General features: G+C 35.8%; 1 protein-coding gene, 1 long non-coding RNA gene and 1 pseudogene across 3 annotated transcripts; all 3 read left to right on the top strand.

Annotated features, from left to right (window-relative positions):
• The first annotated feature begins 351 nt into the window (after nucleotides 1-351).
• On the top strand, nucleotides 352-7,346 carry LOC130993876 (G-type lectin S-receptor-like serine/threonine-protein kinase LECRK1). Its single transcript, XM_057918912.1, has 8 exons — nucleotides 352-2,392; nucleotides 3,394-3,472; nucleotides 3,709-3,767; nucleotides 4,383-4,474; nucleotides 5,504-5,565; nucleotides 5,878-6,047; nucleotides 6,177-6,248; nucleotides 6,861-7,346. Exons 1-8 carry the CDS (start codon nucleotides 470-472, stop codon nucleotides 7,344-7,346), a joined length of 2,943 nt encoding a protein of 980 aa, XP_057774895.1. The 5' UTR covers nucleotides 352-469.
• Nucleotides 2,691-6,403, top strand: LOC130995479 (uracil phosphoribosyltransferase-like; annotated as a pseudogene).
• Nucleotides 7,347-20,476: 13,130 nt separating the features above from the next.
• LOC130995477 (uncharacterized) lies at nucleotides 20,477-26,474 on the top strand. Of its 2 annotated transcripts, XR_009092180.1 has the most exons (4): nucleotides 20,477-20,664; nucleotides 21,738-21,822; nucleotides 25,850-25,934; nucleotides 26,292-26,474. It is a non-coding gene; the product is annotated as an uncharacterized LOC130995477 (long non-coding RNA). The 2 variants fall into 2 exon arrangements; XR_009092179.1 differs by lacking the exons at nucleotides 25,850-25,934; nucleotides 26,292-26,474 and adding an exon at nucleotides 22,180-22,332.
• Nucleotides 26,475-26,737: the final 263 nt, after the last annotated feature.

Raw genomic sequence — 26,737 nt, 5'->3', positions numbered from 1 at the left:
AACCAAAATTTGGAAATTTATTATGATTTTAAACCAAATTTACCCATAATAATAATATCTAGAATGTCTTGTGTAGCTTGGGGGGTTTGAACAAACACATAAGCTTTAGATTACTTGTCTGTAAAGCGGAACTCAGATAGAAGGTCTTCACAATTTTTGCTAATATTAGTCTATGCGGGTCAGATCTTGATCAAGTCTACTTTTGCATTCCAGGTAACGTTTGACTACAATTACGTGCGCGTATTCGGTGCTGCTGCAAAGAAATGTGTGTGTGGCTCACCTAATTGCCGATCCCATGAGACAAATTCTGAATAGATTTATGTAATTTTGTATTCATGAAACAAAGACTTGAACGACCACAAAGATCTAAGCGAACACCCACAAAAAGTCTTGTATGCGTTTCTCCCAAACTTAATTTGAACTCCTCATAAATCTGAGAAGAAAGAACGATAAACAAACAACCCCCGAAATGGCTTTTGTAGCTTCATCACCAAGCAGATCACTGCCATTAACGAACATGCTGATCATCACTGTCGTGTTACTGCTGCTACCAATTCCAGCCACCGCGCAATCACGCACCAACATAACTCTGGGTTCATCCCTCGTTGCCAACGCTGCCACTTCCACTTGGCTATCGCCTTCTGCTGAATTCGCTTTCGGATTCCAACCCACAGCAGGGGGCGACTACTTGCTGGCCATCTGGTTCCACAAAATACCTGAAAAAACAATAATCTGGTCAGCCAATCGCGACAATCCTGCCCCACAGGGCTCCACACTCCGACTTGCTGCAAACGGGAGGCTCCAGCTCAACGATCCCAGCGGCCGACAGTTCTGGGCCGCAAACCCCGCCGCAGCCTACGCCGCCTTGCTCGACTCCGGCAACTTGGTGCTCTTTAGCGCTGCTTCTGAAAACCTGTGGCAGAGCTTCGACGAACCCACTGACACTTTAGTCCCATCCCAGATACTGAATCGAGACGGCCAGCTCATCTCCAGTTTCTCCGACAGGAATCACTCTCGAGGGAGATTCTTCTTCATTATGCAGACCGATGGGAATCTCGTGTGGTATACTAGAAACTTCCCCATGGGCGACCCAATCAAGGCTTATCTGGCTACGCAGACGGTGGGTGATGGATTCCGCTTCATCTTCAACACATCCGGATACGTCAACCTCGTCAGCCGAAACGGGACTTTGCTTAGCAACATCTACTCAAATATTGGAGCTCCAACGACGCAGTTTTACCAGAGAGTGACGCTGGATTATGATGGTGTTCTAAGGCACTATCTGTATCCCAAGTCCAATTCGAGTGGTGGGCGGGCCACGGCATGGTCTGTTTACGACTTCCTGCCTTCCAATATATGCACTGCAGTGACTCAAGATACAGGCGGAGGTGTTTGTGGCTTCAACAGCCTCTGCTCCGTGGGAACTAATCAACGCCCGCGATGCACTTGCCCTTGGGGCTACTCTGCAATCGATCCCAACTACTGGGCCACTGCATGCAAGAGGGATTTCATTCCGCAGAGCTGCAATCATGACGAGGATCTCTTCGGCTTCAACGACATGCCCAATGTGAATTGGCCTTTATCCGACTATGAACATTTTACTCGAGTCTTAGAGGATTGGTGCAGACAGGACTGCCTCAGTGATTGTTTCTGTGATGTTGCTATATACGGAAACACCGATTGCTGGAAGAAGAGAGTCCCTCTTTCCAACGGGAAGATCAACTCCAGTGTGCAGGGGAAAGCTTTGATAAAGGTGAGGATGAGAAACAGCACTGTCGTCAGCCCTTCCTCAGGTAAGTCAGGGAAGAGAAACAGAGTCGCTTTCATCATTGCCGGTGCAGTTTTGCTCGGAACTTCTGTGTTTCTCAATTTACTTGTACTGGTATCGAAGCTGTTCTTCGATTCCAGGAGAAAATCAAACAAGGATGGGGAAGGAGAAGGCAACAAGAGAGTGTATCCCGGAGTGAACATAAGGTGCTTCGGTTTCAAGGAGCTGGAAGAAGCCACCAATGGATTCAGTGAACAGTTAGGCAACGGCACTTACTCGACAGTGTACAAGGGGGCTCTAATCGACGAAGATGGAAAGATGGTGGCGGTTAAGAAGCTGAGCAGAATGGTAGATGATGCAGAGAAAGAGTTCAGAGCTGAAGTGAGCTCAATCAGCAAGACCAACCACAAGAACCTGGTGCAGCTGTTGGGATACTGCGACGAGGGCCAAAACAGGCTGCTGGTGTACGAGTTCATGAGCAATGGCTCCCTCGCCACCTTCCTATTTGAAAACTCACCCAAGCCCAAATGGTACACAAGGGTGCAGATTGCGGTCGCGGTCGCAAGAGGCCTCTGCTATCTGCACGAAGAGTGTAGCACACAAATCATACACTGCGACATCCACTACTACAAAATTACACATACATAACACTTCATACATAACGGTTTTTTTAGAAAACCGTTATGTATGAGCGCATTTTTTGAAAAGATAACGGTTTTGACAAAAAACCGTTATCTATGTACTGTTGTCCATGGAAATAGATAACGGTTTTAGTGAATCCGTTATGTATGAGCGTTATCTGTTAGTTGCATACATAACGGTATTATCGAACCGTTATGACAACTGTTATCTATTAGCGTTTTTTTATAACGGTTGTTTTAACCGTTATATATGAGCGCCTCAATACTGTTATGTATTAGTATTTTTTATATTTATTTTTAAAATTAATATTTTATTATAAAATATCAAAACCCTAACAACCCCCACCAAATTTTCCCAAATCGAACTTGGCCTCTTTCTCTCTTCACCATGGTCGCGCCCTGCCACCGCCGTCGCGACTCGCCGCCACGACCAGCGTCGCTGCCACGCCGGCCGTCTGCTCGGCCGGATTCCACCATCATTTCCCCTAAATTGGTTTCCGACCTCAGAGCTAGGGTTCCGCCGAGCAGGATTTTGAAGAAGGCGTCGGACGACGCGGTCGTCTCCTGCCTGCGGATTGCCACTCCCGTCGACCAGCTGCCCAGAATCGACGCCTAGGGTTTTCAGCCTCCCTCTCCTCTCTGAATTTCTGCGAACGACGCCGTACTAGCACTCCCCAAAGTCGGATCGGGAAATATTTCAAGCACAAAACAGAAAACCCCACTCCACTCTCTCTCTCTCTAAACCATAATGCCGCCGTTCAAGCCATTGCGCAGGGAGTGTCGTAAACGGCGTGCCATTACCATGAATTGCCAAGCGACGGCGGAGAAATCTGTTGTGTCTGGGAGTAGAATGCTGGTGAGTTTGTGAGATAGAATGTTGATTGAATTTGAATATTCGAAGAATTTTTGTTTATTTATTTATTTGAGGATTAGTGGAGAATTGAGCTTGATGTTGATTGAGGTTAGTTGTCGTGTTATTGGTAGGTATTCGTCCCGCCGCATCCTTTAATTAAGCATTGGATTTCAGTTCTTCGGAATGAGCAGACGCCTTGTCCTATATTCAGTAAGTCCAATTTTTGTCCGCGAAAAGAATTTGGATTGATGTATTTGCTATATTAGAAAATGCTAATGTCGAAGTTAGTAGTTTATTGAATTGAATTAGCGATGGAATATGCTTGGCATTTTTAGATTATGCCAATTTGGTGAAGGTTTTTTCATGTAGGCTTCCTGGTCTTGTCTCGTTGTTTGTTTTAGTATTACTTTTTTTTTCTATTTAAATGCTTGATTGTGCTGTTTCAGAGAATGCTATGGCTGAGCTTGGGAGATTACTAATATATGAGGCATCAAGGGAGTGGCTGGTGAGATTTGACAACTTCCATTTAGGAGATTACAAAAATGCTGCATTTTTGTTTTTTCCTTTCTGATATACTAAATGTTAACTAAAAAGAAAAGGTACGCATAATTAGCTCAACAATTTCACTCCATCATTATCACCGGTGTGCTATTTCTGAATATAAGGTGGTTTTGGGGATTTAAGTTATTGTACATAATCTCTGATGTGGATTATTGCTCATTAACTTATAAGCATGCAGTCCTCTGTTCAAGTTGTGTGACTACATATTTTCATATGTGGCTAATGTTAATAATCTGACTGTTGGGTATTCGAACCTCCGTGCTCATTAGGGCATGTTATCTATCTATCTATTTGTGTGTTTGTGTTGGATTCTACTGGAAATGATGGTATAATCAAGTTCTGTTTCCATTTTTCGTGGCTGGCTCTATAAGCAAGTCTAGATACATGATTATTTGTGTGTTCTTGTTGGAGTCTACTTGAAATGATGGTATAGTCAAGTTTTGTTTCTGCCAGTAGTTGTCGTTGTTGTACCTTAGTGTTGTAGTATCATGTTATGAAATCCATAGACATCCAACCGGATGAGCCTTCGTAATAACATCCTCTTTTGGACTTGTTTTAGAACTACTGTTCTGTATGCAAATGCACATACAATCTTGATGATCACGGTGATCGTTGTATTAGGTGTGGTGGTTCCTCTGATGATAATACTTGGTTAAAATTTGTGTTACGGCTTGCTGTTTTCTTGCGAATTCCATCAACCTTTCCTAGCTGAATGCTGTGATATGATTCTTGTCAGGAAAATGTTAGATGTGTTGATGTGTGGATCATTGTACAGTGACATTCTTACAACTCATTTTAACTTCGACAAATCCCTTGTGAATTTATTAGTATTTAGTACTCCATATATTTTAACTTTGACAAATCCCTTACCAATGAATAAATATGTTAACATTAGATGACTGCATCAACCAATGTGTATACTTGAGTTACTGTTTAGAAGCTGCAAATTTGGACAATGTGAACTTTTAGTTTATTTAGGAAAGTATTTTACATATTAGTTTAAGCTTAAGCTTATGACTAGAACATGTATTATCATGTATTATGCATATGCTTTTAAGTTACAAGTTTGGTTTTTTTATGATTTACTGCCAGCCAACTATCAGTGGAGAGATCCAGTCACCAATGGGTCCTGCCTCAGTGGAATTTATTGATCCAAGGGAACCCATTGCAGTTAGTCTCTCTCTCTCTCTCTCTCTCTCTCTCTCTAACACACACACACACACGTGCGCGCACATATGTTCTGTCTTCCATGCTCATTCTTTTTCCAACCTTTTGTATGATTCTGTTGTTTTTAGGTATAAAATCTTGGAAATAATACTTTGTCTTAAGGTTTTTACTTTGATAGTTTTATTTTCGCTTGACTTGAGACCATCAGTATCTTTACAGATTGTTCCCATATTGAGAGCTGGCCTGGCTTTGGCAGAGCATGCACCATCAGTTTCCGCGAAAAGAATTTTTAGTCCTACTTATATTGCCTTTTGACCTGATCTTTGGGGCTTATTGGAACTAATATTGCTAGGTATCAGCAGAAATGAAGAAACACTTCAGCCAAGTGTATATTTGAACAAGTATGTACAAATTGCAAACACAATTTATTGGATCTCAGTTTAAGTTGATTAAATGTGTTCTCCTATATTTTAAACCCTTTCTTAAGCAATTGACTTTTTATTTTTAAAATAGGTTGCCAGAGAAATTTCCTGAAGGCTCTCGAGTATTCGTTGTGGATCCCATGCTTGCAACAGGTATATATTCCTGACTAGAAAGTAGATGTTTCTCGTATACGTGAGTTTTACCCATCTCCACTGCCTTGACATATCTACGCTTTCATAATTTATGCATCTATTTTTATTGTATGTTATTAGAATTCTTCATTGAGCTCCTTTCAATATGACGATTGAAAGAGCTCCAGCTCTTCTTGGAAAACTATGCACTGTTCATCTTAATCAATTATGTAAATTTTTGGTGCAGAACTATTGGGAAAGATTTTTGTCCAATCGGGAAACAATATCAGGTCTGTTTATTAATTTGGTTTGACATTTCATACTATTTGTCAGGAATTACATTCATTATCTTTACTTCTGGGGGATTCTTGAGCGGGATTCTTGGACATTTGCAGGCTCTGCTAGCTGCTCTTGCTATTATGTCGGATCTTATGTTCGACTTCTTGGGAAGGTGCAGTAACGAAGCCCTCAAGGAAGAGATGGAAGAGAAAAGAAGGGCTCAGGTGCACTTTAAGTTATGTAATGTGCTACCTCAGACGATTGCCTATTTGGTGCCTATTTTTTTAGTTTGTCACTTTAATAATTATGATGGTAGCGGTCATTCTTCATTTTTCACTAAATCTCTATTGCAGATTACTTTCATGAGGAAGAAGGATTTCAGGAAAGAGCAACTAGTTCTTGAGGACTTAGTGCTAGAATACATAGTATGATAGATTTTCGTTTTAGCTGTAAGATAGTTGGTACTTTTAATTTTGAATCGAATATGCAATAATGATGTATACTTGATACTTGGTTCATTTGGATGGTAATGTATGAATATTTTGGATGATATATAAAATTGTTATTGTTGATTTTATCATTTTGTTGTTTTAAAGTTATTTATTTATTTTTTGAGATAAATAATATAAAAATTGAGAAAAAATATTAAATATACTACTTATAGTTGGAATACATAACACTATAAAAAATACAAAAAAACTGTTATGTATTTCTATCAAAGATAACGGTTAAAACCGTTATAAAAAGTACAAAAAACTGTTAACTATGATTAAAAAAAATAAAAAAAATTCTAATACATAACGATAAAATCTTAATACATAACGGTGAAAAACCGTTATGTATAACTATTATAGATAATGGTTATGTACCGTTATGTATGAGCATCGTACCGTTATCTATACTATTATACATAACGGTAAAAAAACCGTTATGTATGACTGTATCATAGATATCACCACTATACTTATCGGTTTTTTGGGGTCATAGATAACGGATTTTATCCGTTATCTATGAGCGTTTTTGTAGTAGTGATCAAGCCTCATAACGTGCTCTTGGACGACGCTCACACTGCAAAGATATCGGATTTCGGGTTAGCGAAACTTATGAGGGCCGATCAGACAAGGACGACAACGGGGATAAGGGGGACTCGAGGGTATGTTGCGCCGGAATGGTTCGGAAACATTCCGATAACAGTGAAAGTGGATGTGTATAGCTACGGGATCATGCTGCTGGAGTTGGTGTGCTGCAGGAAGAACTTCGACCCTGATGTTGAGGACCAGAGAAGGCAGATTCTTAGTGACTGGGCTTATGACTGCTGCTGCGACGGAGCAGTGGAGGAGATGTTGGTGGAGGAGGAGATGAGAGATGATGACATCAAGAGATTTGAGAAAATGGTGAGGATAGCGATGTGGTGCGTCCAAGAAGATCCGGAATTGAGGCCGCAGATGAAGAGAGTGGTTCATATGCTTGAAGGTTCAGCGGAAGTGCCTTCACCACCAGATCCTGCTTCATTCGTCTGTTAATTAGCGTCCGTGCTTATCAATTACTTCTACTTGGTTTTTCAATGTTGAGTTGGTCTCTGGTGCCACCCTAACCCGCATCAGCATTGATATTACTATAAAGTTTGGTAACTAAAATTGAAATAGTGGTTGGGTGTAATGGCAATAATAGTGACTTCACTGACTTGTAGGCTGATTTCAATGGCACGGGTTTGAAACCCTTTGCCTACATTTTCTTTCTTCCTGTTTTTCCCCTTTTTTCCTTTCCTTTTTTGTCTGCCGTTTTTTTTTCTTTTTTTTTAATGAATTTTTACAATGTTTTTTTGTTTTTTAACAATAATAATTATTTGATCAAATAATTATATATATCAATGTTATTTTTATACATATTAATAATTACTTTTTGTAATAATAATTATTTGATCAAATAAGAAAAAAAGTATAAATTCTCATGAATAAAAGTAACAATTATCGTGAACAAATGTTAAGTGGTCAAGGAACCCAATTTCTAAATCCCTAATTACAGCTTATGATTGATTTGCTCTGTCTGTAACATCTAACTTACAAAAGTAATATTGTCATTTAATTAACGTATAGATAGTTATTAAACAAAGTATAAGTTTATGTGGATAAATTTGATGGTTATAAATATAATTATCAAGATTATTAATTATATTTAATAATTGTAAACGTTCATAAATACGAAAATATAAATTTGATGATTATAAATAAAATTATCAAGAGTATAATTTACGTTAATAAATGTAATTATGAATACTAAATCCTAAACATTGAATACTAATTAAATCCTAAATAATGAATACTAAACCCCTAATGGTAATATTTACTTTTATTTATCCTAAGATATACATTTGTATGCAGTATTTCTTATCATTCAATATTTTCTACGACCTAAATCCTGAAAACTGAACCCTAAATAATCAATACCAAACCCTAAACACTTAATACTAAACCTTAAACCTTGAATACTAAGCCCTAAACCTTGAATACTAAACTCTAATAGTAATATTTACTTTTATAAAGCCTAACATATACATTTGTATGTACAAATGTATACTTATGTCGTGCCCCTGCTCGCCTCCGCCCCGTGCCCCTGCTCGCCTCCGCCGTTGGAGGAATCAACACGCCGCAACCAGCTGTTAGACGCTGCTCGCTCGGAAATCTCTTGCCGCCGCCGCCGCTTCTGCAATCATGTCAACGGGTGGGCTTAACCTACCGGTTGTCTCCAACAATTTTACTCATAATTCTTCCCTGCCACACAAGAAAAATCCTAGCCCATCGGGACGAATTGCTACTGTGTCAAGCTCTCTTCTGCCAGAGGCATCTCAGCTGCACCGGAACCCTAGCCCGCCTATGGGGTTGGCGGGATCTGTTCAGCCTGCGTCACACCAGTTTCATGTAGATGGCTCGTCTGCTGATCAGCGCAGTCGAAACATGGCTCCTAATGCCAATCTTCCAGGGAATAATTCTTATATTGTGCCAGCAAATAACCGCTCCCAACAGAAGACGGCTGAGACGACTCTTGTCAAATCATATGTCGATATTACTGCGAATCGGACGCCGCGTCGTCCGGATGTTGCTGCACATCATTATCATGCTCTACGCCCTACAAAAGAAGGTGATCACTACTGTTTCAAGATGCCTACAGAGCTTCATTTGAAGCAGATTTCTGACCTTAATCATGCTTTGACGGGAAGGTTGTTGTTAAACAAAGGGGAGAAGCCCAAGCCTGCGTTGATGATTAAAAATGAGCTTCATAACATGTGGAATATAAGTTCGCCTTGGCAACTCATTCCTTTGGGTAAAGGATACTATACCATAGTCTTCCAGAACGCAGCGGATAAACAACGAGCTAAAGCCAAGTTGATTTGGGAAGTTTTTAATGGACATCTCCGCCTTCGCGAGTGGGTGAAGAACTTTGATCCGTTTAAAGAACTCTCGTCGTTGGCAAACGTTTGGATTCGTATACATTATTTGCCTATCGAATATTGGCATGCGGAGGTGCTGGCTGGAATTGCACGTTTCGTGGGCCATCCGCTGAAGATTGATGGTGCTTCGATTACTCGAGATTTCGGACAGTTCGCGCGTGTTCTTGTGGAGTTAGATATGTCCAAATCTCTCCCTACCACGCTTCTTTTTGATGGGGGTGACTATTCTTTTCATGTTGAGTTTACTTACGAGTACTTACCGTATTATTGTTCCAAATGTAAGATTACGGGGCATTCTCCCGATAAGTGTCGTAAAACTAATCCGCCAGTGGAGGCTACTATGAAGCAGGCTGGAAAACAACAAGCAATGGCGAAACAATGGCAGGAGGTTTCTGAGCCAGGGATTTCTTGGGGTGAATCGATTCCGGTGGGGCTACAATCTGAACAGGTGCGGGCTTCACCAGCACATGGAAATAACTTGATACGACAAGAGGTTGTCGAGGAACAGCATGCGGTGCAGCAGAAGGTCTCATCATGCGCTGCAACCCTTATTGAGAATAGGTTTGCTGCTTTACAGTCGAATGTTATGGAGCAGGTTGTGACGTCCCATGAGGAGGTGAACGAGAGGGATGACCGTTTTTTGTCAGGGCCTGATTCGTTGGAAGTTGTGCTTGTCCCGGTAACTTCGGAGCATCAACTGGATGGCAACGATGAGGATGTGGATGAGGAAATAGAGATGGAGACGCCGAATGGAGTCGTGAATCTTGCGAAGAATGTGGCAGCTGCTGCAGAGGAGGGCAATAGCTTGCGAAATGAAACTTTGCCGCTTAAGGATGCAGTGGCGGAGCAGCAGTCGGAGGTTGGGACAGATGGTTTTGTGAGTGAGCAGGTTCATTATTCGATTCAAAAGGAGGTTGTTGGAGATAAGCAGTCCAATCCTACTCCGGAGGATATTGCTAGTCGTATAAATCGGTTAGAGGACCAGGTTAATCAAGAGATGTTATTGCCCTCGGAGCCGAAGCGCGGACGTGGCCGTCCAAAAGGCTCGGGAAAAGGAAGGGAGCTTGTACATGCAGTTCCGACTAATAGCGTTAAAAACCGCCTAAGAAATGCGGAGGGTATTGGATTTCAGCAGAACAACTTCGTGGTTGATCATAGTAGCAGCAACGCGATGCGTACTATGAACAATATTCCGAACATCCGTTGGTCGGATGTAATAGACATGGAAAATGATCGCAACAAGGATGATTATCATTCCAATATTCCGAACATCCGTTGGTCGGATGTAATAGACATGGAAAATGATCGCAACAAGGATGATTATCATTCCAATATGGATTTTACTTTTTGATTGTTGGTTTTTGCGGTAACGTTTAGACTTTTCTGCGCGTTGTTGTTTTTGTTTTTCGGACTCTTTTAGAGTCTTCGTTCCTTGCTTGCGTCTTGTGCATTCAAGGGTTTTTATTTCTTCTTTTTATATTAAACTTCCAATTCAGCAGTATACTTATGTCAATATAAGTAATTCTATTATTCAATATTTTTTACAACCTAAATCCTGAAGACTGAACCCTAAACACTGAATATTAAACCTTAAACCTTGAATACTAAACCCTAAACCTTGAATACTAAACCCTAATAGTAATTAATATTTACTTTTATAAAGCCTAACATATACATTTGTTGAACAAATATATACTTATGTCAATATAAGTATTTCCTATCATTCAATATTTTGTGTCACAGCCCAAAACCGTTTACTACCTTTGCAAATTTTATTTGAAAATTAGTATATTTTCGAGATATTAAAAAATATAAATCTATGAGTCGAGTTTGTGGTAAATTATTTAGTCGCGCCCCTAGCTAGATGTATGACTCTAAATTCTAGGTTATACCTATAGAAATAAAGTTTTATATTCCAAAAATATTTTTATATAAATTTGGGCCTAAATAAATTTATTTACTTAAATATATTTATCATGGACATTATATTAATTTTGGATTAAGAATAAAATATTTTCATAAATTTTGTTAGTGTTGGGCTTATTGTTATTAATATGCCAAATTCTTTTGAAATGATCCTAAAACAATTATTCAAGTTTCAACATTTATAGTTTATTAATGATTTCAAGGATTTGGATACCTTATTTTCGTATCTGCAAATTAACAATTTCTACTCTATTTATTTACATTTGTTTAAAGAAGTCTCCAAGCCAGCCATTCCCATTTTTATTCTTATCAGATATCTAACCGCCCTAATTAGATAAATGACTTTGAACTATAGATTATATTTATAAAAAGATACAAATTTATATTATCAAATATTTTTAATAAATATGTTGGGCCATAGTTTTTTATTCTTTTTCTATGATAATTGGGTTAAAATTTTATTATTTGAAAGCCCATTTATCATCTTTAAAGCCCAATTATTATTATAAGTCCATATGTATTTCTTTAATTAAAATGAGATGTTACGTGGTTCAATTTTTACTTAGCCAAATATTCTGATTTAATCTCCTTCGGCCACCTAATTTTATTCAGCCACGTATCACTCACTGCTATCACATTTAAATTCACCCAAATAACCTGCTAGGTTTCATTTCATCAAAATTTTCCAGAGCACAAATTTCATTCAAGTTAACAGACTTCTCATTTCTGATATTTCCTTCACAAAACTTCAGCTGGTAATTTTATTGTTTCTGTGAGATTTCATGTTTTAATTCATCACAGCAAATTACTACGTTTTTCTTTCATTCTCATTTATTTTGTGAAACAACAAGCCTATTTATTTATCATACATTACAAGCCCATATATATATTATTAACGTGTAAATAAATTTTTTACGAAAATGACTTCAGCTACATATCCACATTTACTCAGCTTCAGCCATATATCACTGTAGTACCTTTCCGTCAGATTTGATCAAAACTACAGCAAAACTTTGATTTCAAAACTTTGATTTCAAAAGCAGCATACAGCAGCAAATTTTGAAGCAGCAAACTTTGAAGCAACAAAGTTTGATTGATCTCTTTTCACACTTTCACACGTTCTATGTCAAATATTTCAATCTATTTAAACATCAATGTATCATTCTCAAATTCACAAATCAACAAAAATTCACTCAAATATTTCCAATTCGCAGCAACTGATTTACTTCACTCATTCAAGCTGGTAATTTTAATAACTTTTGAAAAGTTATTTCATTTCAAGCATATCAACAATTTTCTGCATTTTCGCCAAAACCAAGGCTAAACATCAAAAACTTTGTTTTCAAAATCTAATCATGCATACATCCATTTTTCTGTAATTTATATATTGCTAAATACATGAAAAAGAAAATAGAATAAATCTTATATATTACATGGGAAATAGAGATAGAAGAAGTGGAAGAGGGATGGTGGCTTAGAAACAAGGGGGCGGTTGAGCAGCGGTATTGCCAGCGCTGCACGTCGGCCGGCGGAAGGAGACAGAGGCGGCGGCGCTGTGGTCTCGCCCGCTGCCGTGCCTTGCTAGTCGAGACAGAGGGAGCAGGAGGCGGCGATGGCAGCCCCGCTGCTGCTGTCGGCCAGGAGGTGAAGGAGATGAGGGAGGCGGTGGCTAGGCGGCGCTGCTGTCGACGTGGGAACGACGATGGCGGCTGCTACCGGCCGAAGGAAAGAGGGGGGGCTGTAGACACGGGGGTGAGGTCGTTGGAGAGAGACGACGAAGAGAGGGAGAGTGAGGGCGAGAAGTGTGGGGTGAGATGGAGATAGGAAGAAGAGGGAGAGGAGCCAGGACAGCCGACTCCGGCGACGGCGATGCCGTCCGGTGGCGGCGGCAGGGGGAGGGCCGAGAAGAGGAGAGGGAAGAGAGAGAGGCAGAGAGAGAGTGAGGAAATGGGAGCTACGCTGCGTATGTGTGTGGTGTGAATATAAATTAGGGTGAATGGAAGGGAAATGGGCTTGGGCTGGCTAATGGGCTCAATTTATTTAAGATAGTTGGGCTCAGTTTAATTAGTAATTGGGCTCATAGTTTAATTTTCATGGTCTTGCATTTGCATTATTTTTCAAAGGATGTTTTAATAATATATTTAGACTTGAATTATTAATTTAAACTTAGTTTTTAACTAAATTTTGAGCCCAAATCTTTTTATAAGAAAATATATTTTATTACTTAAATTTATTATTTTTATATGATCCAATAATCTGAATTATTTTAAAGTTCAAATAGGCCCTTATATGTTATTATTTGAATTTATCTGACTAGGTGCGGCGCGACTAGGATATGAATATTAATTGTATTACTCAAGTTAGCATTCAAGTTGAAGTTGAAGTTCAAGTTAAATTTCCAGGTGTGGGATTTATTTCAATACATGCACGTGGTTAATATTTGTCCATTTTAATATTATGTGTTTACCGTATGTGTTGTAAAAATATTTATCGCTAGGGGCCAGCATAATTGGTCCAGGACTTCACCGTCCTTGGTATGCCACAATGCGATTTCATGTTACAGGGTTGCAACCATTATATTGTCGCCAGGGGCCCACATATAGGGTCCGGGACATTAAAGTCCTTGGATTGCCACAGTGCGTATGGAATTTATGTTACGTTATGACAATATGTGTTACCATTTTATTAACATGGACAATTATTGCATGTTCCCACACTGAGTGTACCCTGTATGCTCATCCCATATTCAACATTTTCAGGTGATTGATATCGGAGGCGCGTGGAGAGTCGAATGGGCGCGTCGAATCTATTTAAAGATAAATGTTTCCTAAAACATATTATGTTATTTCATGTGATATCTCTTGATTATGTAAACTCTGAAATTCTATACTATTTGAGATTTGTGTGTGATTTATTTAAATAAATGTTATTATATTATTTTAATGTCATGGCTTGTTTAATTTATATTTAAATTCATTTCAAATATTTATTTAAGAATTTATATCTTTACGAAAATATATACATGGATACATACATAATTTTTAATCATATAAAGATTTTATTTTGTTATATTTTCCGCTGCTAAAAAGATATTATTTTATACTTAGAGTTTTTCCTTAGTAAAAGTTTTATTAATTAGTTAATTATTTTTCTGACATCTTCATGTCGTGCTTTGAAAAATAAAGTTGTTAAATTTATGATTTCAAAATCAAGATTTATATTTGAATACATTATTGAAAATTTTTGATATCTTATAAATCGTCTTAAAAGTGCTTTAAAAACCAATTTTATTTAAAGATTTCTTTTTCTTAAAATTATTTTCGAAAATATTTATTTTAAAAGTGAGTTTTAAATTATTTTAAGACTTCCGCATTAAATATTTATTTAAATTTTATATTTAACTCCTTAATTAGATTAGGGTGTTACAGCATGGTATCAGAGCAGGTCTACTTTCCTGTAGACTCTGCAAAATATTTTACATAAAATTCTTAAATGTCATGTGTGAGAAAATCCATTCGACCTCTACGTGCTCCGACTTCAAGGTAAATGTATTTTAAAAGTATTTCAAAATATTTTTATAGGGATGAGTATAAATTGTTTACGTTGAAAGTATATTGAAATTTGCTGCAATAATTGAAGTTATTATCAGAAAGTTCAAGTTCATTATGCAAGTTATTATGAGAAAGTTCAGTATTCAAATTATATGTTGAAGATTATTGCAGCTATGAGTAAAGATATTTCAAATATTTTTCAAGAGGATGAGTATAAATTATTTACGTTGAAAGTATAATGAATTTGCTGCAATGATTGAAGTTATTATGAGAAAATGTTCAAGTTCAGTATTCAAGTTATTATGTTGAAGGTTATTGCAGCTATGAATTGTCAAATTTCGAGGACGAAATTCTTTTAAGTGGGTAGGTTTGTCACAGCCCAAAACCGTTTACTACCTTTGCAAATTTTATTTGAAAATTAGTATATTTTCGAGATATTAAAAAATATAAATCTATGAGTCGAGTTTGTGGTAAATTATTTAGTCGCGCCCCTAGCTAGATGTATGACTCTAAATTCTAGGTTATACCTATAGAAATAAAGTTTTATATTCCAAAAATATTTTTATATAAATTTGGGCCTAAATAAATTTATTTACTTAAATATATTTATCATGGACATTATATTAATTTTGGATTAAGAATAAAATATTTTCATAAATTTTGTTAGTGTTGGGCTTATTGTTATTAATGTGCCAAATTCTTTTGCAATGATCCTAAAACAATTATTCAAGTTTCAACATTTATAGTTTATTAATGATTTCAAGGATTTGGATACCTTATTTTCATATCTGCAAATTAACAATTTCTACTCTATTTATTTACATTTGTTTAAAGAAGTCTCCAAGCCAGCCATTCCTATTTTTATTCTTATCAGATATCTAACCGCCCTAATTAGATAAATGACTTTGAACTATAGATTATATTTATAAAAAGATACAAATTTATATTATCAAATATTTTTAATAAATATGTTGGGCCATAGTTTTTTATTCTTTTTCTATGATAATTGGGTTAAAATTTTATTATTTGAAAGCCCATTTATCATCTTTAAAGCCCAATTATTATTATAAGTCCATATGTCTTTCTTTAATTAAAATGAGATGTTACGTGGTTCAGTTTTTACTTAGCCAAATATTCTGATTTAATCTCCTTCAGCCACCTAATTTTATTCAGCCACGTATCACTCACTGCTATCACATTTAAATTCACCCAAATAACCTGCTAGGTTTCATTTCATCAAAATTTTCCAGAGCACAAATTTCATTCAAGTTAACAGACTTCTCATTTCTGATATTTCCTTCACAAAACTTCAGCTGGTAATTTTATTGTTTCTGTGAGATTTCATGTTTTAATTCATCACAGCAAATTACTACGTTTTTCTTTCATTCTCATTTATTTTGTGAAACAACAAGCCTATTTATTTATCATACATTACAAGCCCATATATATATTATTAACGTGTAAATAAATTTTTTACGAAAATGACTTCAGCTACATATCCACATTTACTCAGCTTCAGCCATATATCACTGTAGTACCTTTCCGTCAGATTTGATCAAAACTACATCAAAACTTTGATTTCAAAACTTTGATTTCAAAAGCAGCATACAGCAGCAAATTTTGAAGCAGCAAACTTTGAAGCAACAAAGTTTGATTGATCTCTTTTCACACTTTCACACGTTCTATGTCAAATATTTCAATCTATTTAAACATCAATGTATCATTCTCAAATTCACAAATCAACAAAAATTCACTCAAATATTTCCAATTCGCAGCAACTGATTTACTTCACTCATTCAAGCTGGTAATTTTAATAACTTTTGAAAAGTTATTTCATTTCAAGCATATCAACAATTTTCTGCATTTTCGCCAAAACCAAGGCTAAACATCAAAAACTTTGTTTTCAAAATCTAATCATGCATACATCCATTTTTCTGTAATTTATATATTGCTAAATACATGAAAAAGAAAATAGAATAAATCTTATATATTACATGGGAAATAGAGATAGAAGAAGTGGAGGAGGGATGGTGGCTTAGAAACAAGGGGGCGGTTGAGCAGCGGTATTGCCAGCGCTGCACGTCGGCCGGCGGAAGGAGACAGAGGCGGCGGCGCTGTGGTCTCGCCCGCTGCCGTGCCTTGCTAGTCGAGACAGAGGGAGCAGGAGGCGGCGATGGCAGCCCCGCTGCTGCTGTCGGCCAGGAGGTGAAGGAGATGAGGGAGGCGGTGGCTAGGCGGCGCTGCTGTCGACGTGGGAACGACGATGGCGGCTGCTACCGGCCGAAGGAAAGAGGGGGGGCTGTAGACACGGGGGTGAGGTCGTTGGAGAGAGACGACGAAGAGAGGGAGAGTGAGGGCGAGAAGTGTGGGGTGAGATGGAGATAGGAAGAAGAGGGAGAGGAGCCAGGACAGCCGACTCCGGCGACGGCGATGCCGTCCGGTGGCGGCGGCAGGGGGAGGGCCGAGAAGAGGAGAGGGAAGAGAGAGAGGCAGAGAGAGAGTGAGGAAATGGGAGCTACGCTGCGTATGTGTGTGGTGTGAATATAAATTAGGGTGAATGGAAGGGAAATGGGCTTGGGCTGGCTAATGGGCTCAATTTATTTAAGATAGTTGGGCTCAGTTTAATTAGTAATTGGGCTCATAGTTTAATTTTCATGGTCTTGCATTTGCATTATTTTTCAAAGGATGTTTTAATAATATATTTAGACTTGAATTATTAATTTAAACTTAGTTTTTAACTAAATTTTGAGCCCAAATCTTTTTATAAGAAAATATATTTTATTACTTAAATTTATTATTTTTATATGATCCAATAATCTAAATTATTTTAAAGTTCAAATAGGCCCTTATATGTTATTATTTGAATTTATCTGACTAGGTGCGGCGCGACTAGGATATGAATTTTAATTGTATTACTCAAGTTAGCATTCAAGTTGAAGTTCAAGTTCAAGTTAAATTTCCAGGTGTGGGATTTATTTCAATACATGCACGTGGTTAATATTTGTCCATTTTAATATTATGTGTTTACCGTATGTGTTGTAAAAATATTTATCGCTAGGGGCCAGCATAATTGGTCCAGGACTTCACCGTCCTTGGTATGCCACAATGCGATTTCATGTTACAGGGTTGCAACCATTATATTGTCGCCAGGGGCCCACATATAGGGTCCGGGACATTAAAGTCCTTGGATTGCCACAGTGCGTATGGAATTTATGTTACGTTATGACAATATGTGTTACCATTTTATTAACATGGACAATTATTGCATGTTCCCACACTGAGTGTACCCTGTATGCTCATCCCATATTCAACATTTTCAGGTGATTGATATCGGAGGCGCGTGGAGAGTCGAATGGGCGCGTCGAATCTATTTAAAGATAAATGTTTCCTAAAACATATTATGTTATTTCATGTGATATCTCTTGATTATGTAAACTCTGAAATTCTATACTATTTGAGATTTGTGTGTGATTTATTTAAATAAATGTTATTATATTATTTTAATGTCATGGCTTGTTTAATTTATATTTAAATTCATTTCAAATATTTATTTAAGAATTTATATCTTTACGAAAATATATACATGGATACATACATAATTTTTAATCATATAAAGATTTTATTTTGTTATATTTTCCGCTGCTAAAAAGATATTATTTTATACTTAGAGTTTTTCCTTAGTAAAAGTTTTATTAATTAGTTAATTATTTTTCTGACATCTTCATGTCGTGCTTTGAAAAATAAAGTTGTTAAATTTATGATTTCAAAATCAAGATTTATATTTGAATACATTATTGAAAATTTTTGATATCTTATAAATCGTCTTAAAAGTGCTTTAAAAACCAATTTTATTTAAAGATTTCTTTTTCTTAAAATTATTTTCGAAAATATTTATTTTAAAAGTGAGTTTTAAATTATTTTAAGACTTCCGCATTAAATATTTATTTAAATTTTATATTTAACTCCTTAATTAGATTAGGGTGTTACAGCATGGTATCAGAGCAGGTCTACTTTCCTGTAGACTCTGCAAAATATTTTACATAAAATTCTTAAATGTCATGTGTGAGAAAATCCATTCGACCTCTACGTGCTCCGACTTCAAGGTAAATGTATTTTAAAAGTATTTCAAAATATTTTTATAGGGATGAGTATAAATTGTTTACGTTGAAAGTATATTGAAATTTGCTGCAATAATTGAAGTTATTATCAGAAAGTTCAAGTTCATTATGCAAGTTATTATGAGAAAGTTCAGTATTCAAATTATATGTTGAAGATTATTGCAGCTATGAGTAAAGATATTTCAAATATTTTTCAAGAGGATGAGTATAAATTATTTACGTTGAAAGTATAATGAATTTGCTGCAATGATTGAAGTTATTATGAGAAAATGTTCAAGTTCAGTATTCAAGTTATTATGTTGAAGGTTATTGCAGCTATGAATTGTCAAATTTCGAGGACGAAATTCTTTTAAGTGGGTAGGTTTGTCACAGCCCAAAACCGTTTACTACCTTTGCAAATTTTATTTGAAAATTAGTATATTTTCGAGATATTAAAAAATATAAATCTATGAGTCGAGTTTGTGGTAAATTATTTAGTCGCGCCCCTAGCTAGATGTATGACTCTAAATTCTAGGTTATACCTATAGAAATAAAGTTTTATATTCCAAAAATATTTTTATATAAATTTGGGCCTAAATAAATTTATTTACTTAAATATATTTATCATGGACATTATATTAATTTTGGATTAAGAATAAAATATTTTCATAAATTTTGTTAGTGTTGGGCTTATTGTTATTAATGTGCCAAATTCTTTTGCAATGATCCTAAAACAATTATTCAAGTTTCAACATTTATAGTTTATTAATGATTTCAAGGATTTGGATACCTTATTTTCATATCTGCAAATTAACAATTTCTACTCTATTTATTTACATTTGTTTAAAGAAGTCTCCAAGCCAGCCATTCCTATTTTTATTCTTATCAGATATCTAACCGCCCTAATTAGATAAATGACTTTGAACTATAGATTATATTTATAAAAAGATACAAATTTATATTATCAAATATTTTTAATAAATATGTTGGGCCATAGTTTTTTATTCTTTTTCTATGATAATTGGGTTAAAATTTTATTATTTGAAAGCCCATTTATCATCTTTAAAGCCCAATTATTATTATAAGTCCATATGTCTTTCTTTAATTAAAATGAGATGTTACGTGGTTCAGTTTTTACTTAGCCAAATATTCTGATTTAATCTCCTTCAGCCACCTAATTTTATTCAGCCACGTATCACTCACTGCTATCACATTTAAATTCACCCAAATAACCTGCTAGGTTTCATTTCATCAAAATTTTCCAGAGCACAAATTTCATTCAAGTTAACAGACTTCTCATTTCTGATATTTCCTTCACAAAACTTCAGCTGGTAATTTTATTGTTTCTGTGAGATTTCATGTTTTAATTCATCACAGCAAATTACTACGTTTTTCTTTCATTCTCATTTATTTTGTGAAACAACAAGCCTATTTATTTATCATACATTACAAGCCCATATATATATTATTAACGTGTAAATAAATTTTTTACGAAAATGACTTCAGCTACATATCCACATTTACTCAGCTTCAGCCATATATCACTGTAGTACCTTTCCGTCAGATTTGATCAAAACTACATCAAAACTTTGATTTCAAAACTTTGATTTCAAAAGCAGCATACAGCAGCAAATTTTGAAGCAGCAAACTTTGAAGCAACAAAGTTTGATTGATCTCTTTTCACACTTTCACACGTTCTATGTCAAATATTTCAATCTATTTAAACATCAATGTATCATTCTCAAATTCACAAATCAACAAAAATTCACTCAAATATTTCCAATTCGCAGCAACTGATTTACTTCACTCATTCAAGCTGGTAATTTTAATAACTTTTGAAAAGTTATTTCATTTCAAGCATATCAACAATTTTCTGCATTTTCGCCAAAACCAAGGCTAAACATCAAAAACTTTGTTTTCAAAATCTAATCATGCATACATCCATTTTTCTGTAATTTATATATTGCTAAATACATGAAAAAGAAAATAGAATAAATCTTATATATTACATGGGAAATAGAGATAGAAGAAGTGGAGGAGGGATGGTGGCTTAGAAACAAGGGGGCGGTTGAGCAGCGGTATTGCCAGCGCTGCACGTCGGCCGGCGGAAGGAGACAGAGGCGGCGGCGCTGTGGTCTCGCCCGCTGCCGTGCCTTGCTAGTCGAGACAGAGGGAGCAGGAGGCGGCGATGGCAGCCCCGCTGCTGCTGTCGGCCAGGAGGTGAAGGAGATGAGGGAGGCGGTGGCTAGGCGGCGCTGCTGTCGACGTGGGAACGACGATGGCGGCTGCTACCGGCCGAAGGAAAGAGGGGGGGCTGTAGACACGGGGGTGAGGTCGTTGGAGAGAGACGACGAAGAGAGGGAGAGTGAGGGCGAGAAGTGTGGGGTGAGATGGAGATAGGAAGAAGAGGGAGAGGAGCCAGGACAGCCGACTCCGGCGACGGCGATGCCGTCCGGTGGCGGCGGCAGGGGGAGGGCCGAGAAGAGGAGAGGGAAGAGAGAGAGGCAGAGAGAGAGTGAGGAAATGGGAGCTACGCTGCGTATGTGTGTGGTGTGAATATAAATTAGGGTGAATGGAAGGGAAATGGGCTTGGGCTGGCTAATGGGCTCAATTTATTTAAGATAGTTGGGCTCAGTTTAATTAGTAATTGGGCTCATAGTTTAATTTTCATGGTCTTGCATTTGCATTATTTTCAAAGGATGTTTTAATAATATATTTAGACTTGAATTATTAATTTAAACTTAGTTTTTAACTAAATTTTGAGCCCAAATCTTTTTATAAGAAAATATATTTTATTACTTAAATTTATTATTTTTATATGATCCAATAATCTAAATTATTTTAAAGTTCAAATAGGCCCTTATATGTTATTATTTGAATTTATCTGACTAGGTGCGGCGCGACTAGGATATGAATTTTAATTGTATTACTCAAGTTAGCATTCAAGTTGAAGTTCAAGTTCAAGTTAAATTTCCAGGTGTGGGATTTATTTCAATACATGCACGTGGTTAATATTTGTCCATTTTAATATTATGTGTTTACCGTATGTGTTGTAAAAATATTTATCGCTAGGGGCCAGCATAATTGGTCCAGGACTTCACCGTCCTTGGTATGCCACAATGCGATTTCATGTTACAGGGTTGCAACCATTATATTGTCGCCAGGGGCCCACATATAGGGTCCGGGACATTAAAGTCCTTGGATTGCCACAGTGCGTATGGAATTTATGTTACGTTATGACAATATGTGTTACCATTTTATTAACATGGACAATTATTGCATGTTCCCACACTGAGTGTACCCTGTATGCTCATCCCATATTCAACATTTTCAGGTGATTGATATCGGAGGCGCGTGGAGAGTCGAATGGGCGCGTCGAATCTATTTAAAGATAAATGTTTCCTAAAACATATTATGTTATTTCATGTGATATCTCTTGATTATGTAAACTCTGAAATTCTATACTATTTGAGATTTGTGTGTGATTTATTTAAATAAATGTTATTATATTATTTTAATGTCATGGCTTGTTTAATTTATATTTAAATTCATTTCAAATATTTATTTAAGAATTTATATCTTTACGAAAATATATACATGGATACATACATAATTTTTAATCATATAAAGATTTTATTTTGTTATATTTTCCGCTGCTAAAAAGATATTATTTTATACTTAGAGTTTTTCCTTAGTAAAAGTTTTATTAATTAGTTAATTATTTTTCTGACATCTTCATGTCGTGCTTTGAAAAATAAAGTTGTTAAATTTATGATTTCAAAATCAAGATTTATATTTGAATACATTATTGAAAATTTTTGATATCTTATAAATCGTCTTAAAAGTGCTTTAAAAACCAATTTTATTTAAAGATTTCTTTTTCTTAAAATTATTTTCGAAAATATTTATTTTAAAAGTGAGTTTTAAATTATTTTAAGACTTCCGCATTAAATATTTATTTAAATTTTATATTTAACTCCTTAATTAGATTAGGGTGTTACAGCATGGTATCAGAGCAGGTCTACTTTCCTGTAGACTCTGCAAAATATTTTACATAAAATTCTTAAATGTCATGTGTGAGAAAATCCATTCGACCTCTACGTGCTCCGACTTCAAGGTAAATGTATTTTAAAAGTATTTCAAAATATTTTTATAGGGATGAGTATAAATTGTTTACGTTGAAAGTATATTGAAATTTGCTGCAATAATTGAAGTTATTATCAGAAAGTTCAAGTTCATTATGCAAGTTATTATGAGAAAGTTCAGTATTCAAATTATATGTTGAAGATTATTGCAGCTATGAGTAAAGATATTTCAAATATTTTTCAAGAGGATGAGTATAAATTATTTACGTTGAAAGTATAATGAATTTGCTGCAATGATTGAAGTTATTATGAGAAAATGTTCAAGTTCAGTATTCAAGTTATTATGTTGAAGGTTATTGCAGCTATGAATTGTCAAATTTCGAGGACGAAATTCTTTTAAGTGGGTAGGTTTGTCACAGCCCAAAACCGTTTACTACCTTTGCAAATTTTATTTGAAAATTAGTATATTTTCGAGATATTAAAAAATATAAATCTATGAGTCGAGTTTGTGGTAAATTATTTAGTCGCGCCCCTAGCTAGATGTATGACTCTAAATTCTAGGTTATACCTATAGAAATAAAGTTTTATATTCCAAAAATATTTTTATATAAATTTGGGCCTAAATAAATTTATTTACTTAAATATATTTATCATGGACATTATATTAATTTTGGATTAAGAATAAAATATTTTCATAAATTTTGTTAGTGTTGGGCTTATTGTTATTAATGTGCCAAATTCTTTTGCAATGATCCTAAAACAATTATTCAAGTTTCAACATTTATAGTTTATTAATGATTTCAAGGATTTGGATACCTTATTTTCATATCTGCAAATTAACAATTTCTACTCTATTTATTTACATTTGTTTAAAGAAGTCTCCAAGCCAGCCATTCCTATTTTTATTCTTATCAGATATCTAACCGCCCTAATTAGATAAATGACTTTGAACTATAGATTATATTTATAAAAAGATAAAAATTTATATTATCAAATATTTTTAATAAATATGTTGGGCCATAGTTTTTTATTCTTTTTCTATGATAATTGGGTTAAAATTTTATTATTTGAAAGCCCATTTATCATCTTTAAAGCCCAATTATTATTATAAGTCCATATGTCTTTCTTTAATTAAAATGAGATGTTACGTGGTTCAGTTTTTACTTAGCCAAATATTCTGATTTAATCTCCTTCAGCCACCTAATTTTATTCAGCCACGTATCACTCACTGCTATCACATTTAAATTCACCCAAATAACCTGCTAGGTTTCATTTCATCAAAATTTTCCAGAGCACAAATTTCATTCAAGTTAACAGACTTCTCATTTCTGATATTTCCTTCACAAAACTTCAGCTGGTAATTTTATTGTTTCTGTGAGATTTCATGTTTTAATTCATCACAGCAAATTACTACGTTTTTCTTTCATTCTCATTTATTTTGTGAAACAACAAGCCTATTTATTTATCATACATTACAAGCCCATATATATATTATTAACGTGTAAATAAATTTTTTACGAAAATGACTTCAGCTACATATCCACATTTACTCAGCTTCAGCCATATATCACTGTAGTACCTTTCCGTCAGATTTGATCAAAACTACAGCAAAACTTTGATTTCAAAACTTTGATTTCAAAAGCAGCATACAGCAGCAAATTTTGAAGCAGCAAACTTTGAAGCAACAAAGTTTGATTGATCTCTTTTCACACTTTCACACGTTCTATGTCAAATATTTCAATCTATTTAAACATCAATGTATCATTCTCAAATTCACAAATCAACAAAAATTCACTCAAATATTTCCAATTCGCAGCAACTGATTTACTTCACTCATTCAAGCTGGTAATTTTAATAACTTTTGAAAAGTTATTTCATTTCAAGCATATCAACAATTTTCTGCATTTTCGCCAAAACCAAGGCTAAACATCAAAAACTTTGTTTTCAAAATCTAATCATGCATACATCCATTTTTCTGTAATTTATATATTGCTAAATACATGAAAAAGAAAATAGAATAAATCTTATATATTACATGGGAAATAGAGATAGAAGAAGTGGAGGAGGGATGGTGGCTTAGAAACAAGGGGGCGGTTGAGCAGCGGTATTGCCAGCGCTGCACGTCGGCCGGCGGAAGGAGACAGAGGCGGCGGCGCTGTGGTCTCGCCCGCTGCCGTGCCTTGCTAGTCGAGACAGAGGGAGCAGGAGGCGGCGATGGCAGCCCCGCTGCTGCTGTCGGCCAGGAGGTGAAGGAGATGAGGGAGGCGGTGGCTAGGCGGCGCTGCTGTCGACGTGGGAACGACGATGGCGGCTGCTACCGGCCGAAGGAAAGAGGGGGGGCTGTAGACACGGGGGTGAGGTCGTTGGAGAGAGACGACGAAGAGAGGGAGAGTGAGGGCGAGAAGTGTGGGGTGAGATGGAGATAGGAAGAAGAGGGAGAGGAGCCAGGACAGCCGACTCCGGCGACGGCGATGCCGTCCGGTGGCGGCGGCAGGGGGAGGGCCGAGAAGAGGAGAGGGAAGAGAGAGAGGCAGAGAGAGAGTGAGGAAATGGGAGCTACGCTGCGTATGTGTGTGGTGTGAATATAAATTAGGGTGAATGGAAGGGAAATGGGCTTGGGCTGGCTAATGGGCTCAATTTATTTAAGATAGTTGGGCTCAGTTTAATTAGTAATTGGGCTCATAGTTTAATTTTCATGGTCTTGCATTTGCATTATTTTTCAAAGGATGTTTTAATAATATATTTAGACTTGAATTATTAATTTAAACTTAGTTTTTAACTAAATTTTGAGCCCAAATCTTTTTATAAGAAAATATATTTTATTACTTAAATTTATTATTTTTATATGATCCAATAATCTAAATTATTTTAAAGTTCAAATAGGCCCTTATATGTTATTATTTGAATTTATCTGACTAGGTGCGGCGCGACTAGGATATGAATTTTAATTGTATTACTCAAGTTAGCATTCAAGTTGAAGTTCAAGTTCAAGTTAAATTTCCAGGTGTGGGATTTATTTCAATACATGCACGTGGTTAATATTTGTCCATTTTAATATTATGTGTTTACCGTATGTGTTGTAAAAATATTTATCGCTAGGGGCCAGCATAATTGGTCCAGGACTTCACCGTCCTTGGTATGCCACAATGCGATTTCATGTTACAGGGTTGCAACCATTATATTGTCGCCAGGGGCCCACATATAGGGTCCGGGACATTAAAGTCCTTGGATTGCCACAGTGCGTATGGAATTTATGTTACGTTATGACAATATGTGTTACCATTTTATTAACATGGACAATTATTGCATGTTCCCACACTGAGTGTACCCTGTATGCTCATCCCATATTCAACATTTTCAGGTGATTGATATCGGAGGCGCGTGGAGAGTCGAATGGGCGCGTCGAATCTATTTAAAGATAAATGTTTCCTAAAACATATTATGTTATTTCATGTGATATCTCTTGATTATGTAAACTCTGAAATTCTATACTATTTGAGATTTGTGTGTGATTTATTTAAATAAATGTTATTATATTATTTTAATGTCATGACTTGTTTAATTTATATTTAAATTCATTTCAAATATTTATTTAAGAATTTATATCTTTACGAAAATATATACATGGATACATACATAATTTTTAATCATATAAAGATTTTATTTTGTTATATTTTCCGCTGCTAAAAAGATATTATTTTATACTTAGAGTTTTTCCTTAGTAAAAGTTTTATTAATTAGTTAATTATTTTTCTGACATCTTCATGTCGTGCTTTGAAAAATAAAGTTGTTAAATTTATGATTTCA

The sequence above is a fragment of the Salvia miltiorrhiza genome, chromosome 7, assembly GCF_028751815.1.
Source record: "Salvia miltiorrhiza cultivar Shanhuang (shh) chromosome 7, IMPLAD_Smil_shh, whole genome shotgun sequence".
In the NCBI taxonomy this organism is placed as follows: Eukaryota; Viridiplantae; Streptophyta; class Magnoliopsida; order Lamiales; family Lamiaceae; genus Salvia; species Salvia miltiorrhiza.
This window is presented reverse-complemented; position numbering and strand designations above follow the sequence as displayed.

What these genes read in the sequence shown, in the direction of transcription:
- LOC130993876 (XM_057918912.1), top strand. Translation starts at nt 470, where the DNA reads ATGGCTTTTGTAGCTTCATCACCAAGCAGATCACTGCCATTAACGAAC. An exon ending in TCATACACTGCGACATCCAC is followed by an intron (nt 2,393 to 3,393) that starts TACTACAAAATT and finishes TGTTATTGGTAG; the next exon opens with GTATTCGTCCCGCCGCATCC. An exon ending in AAGAGAAAAGAAGGGCTCAG is followed by an intron (nt 6,048 to 6,176) that starts GTGCACTTTAAG and finishes TCTCTATTGCAG; the next exon opens with ATTACTTTCATGAGGAAGAA.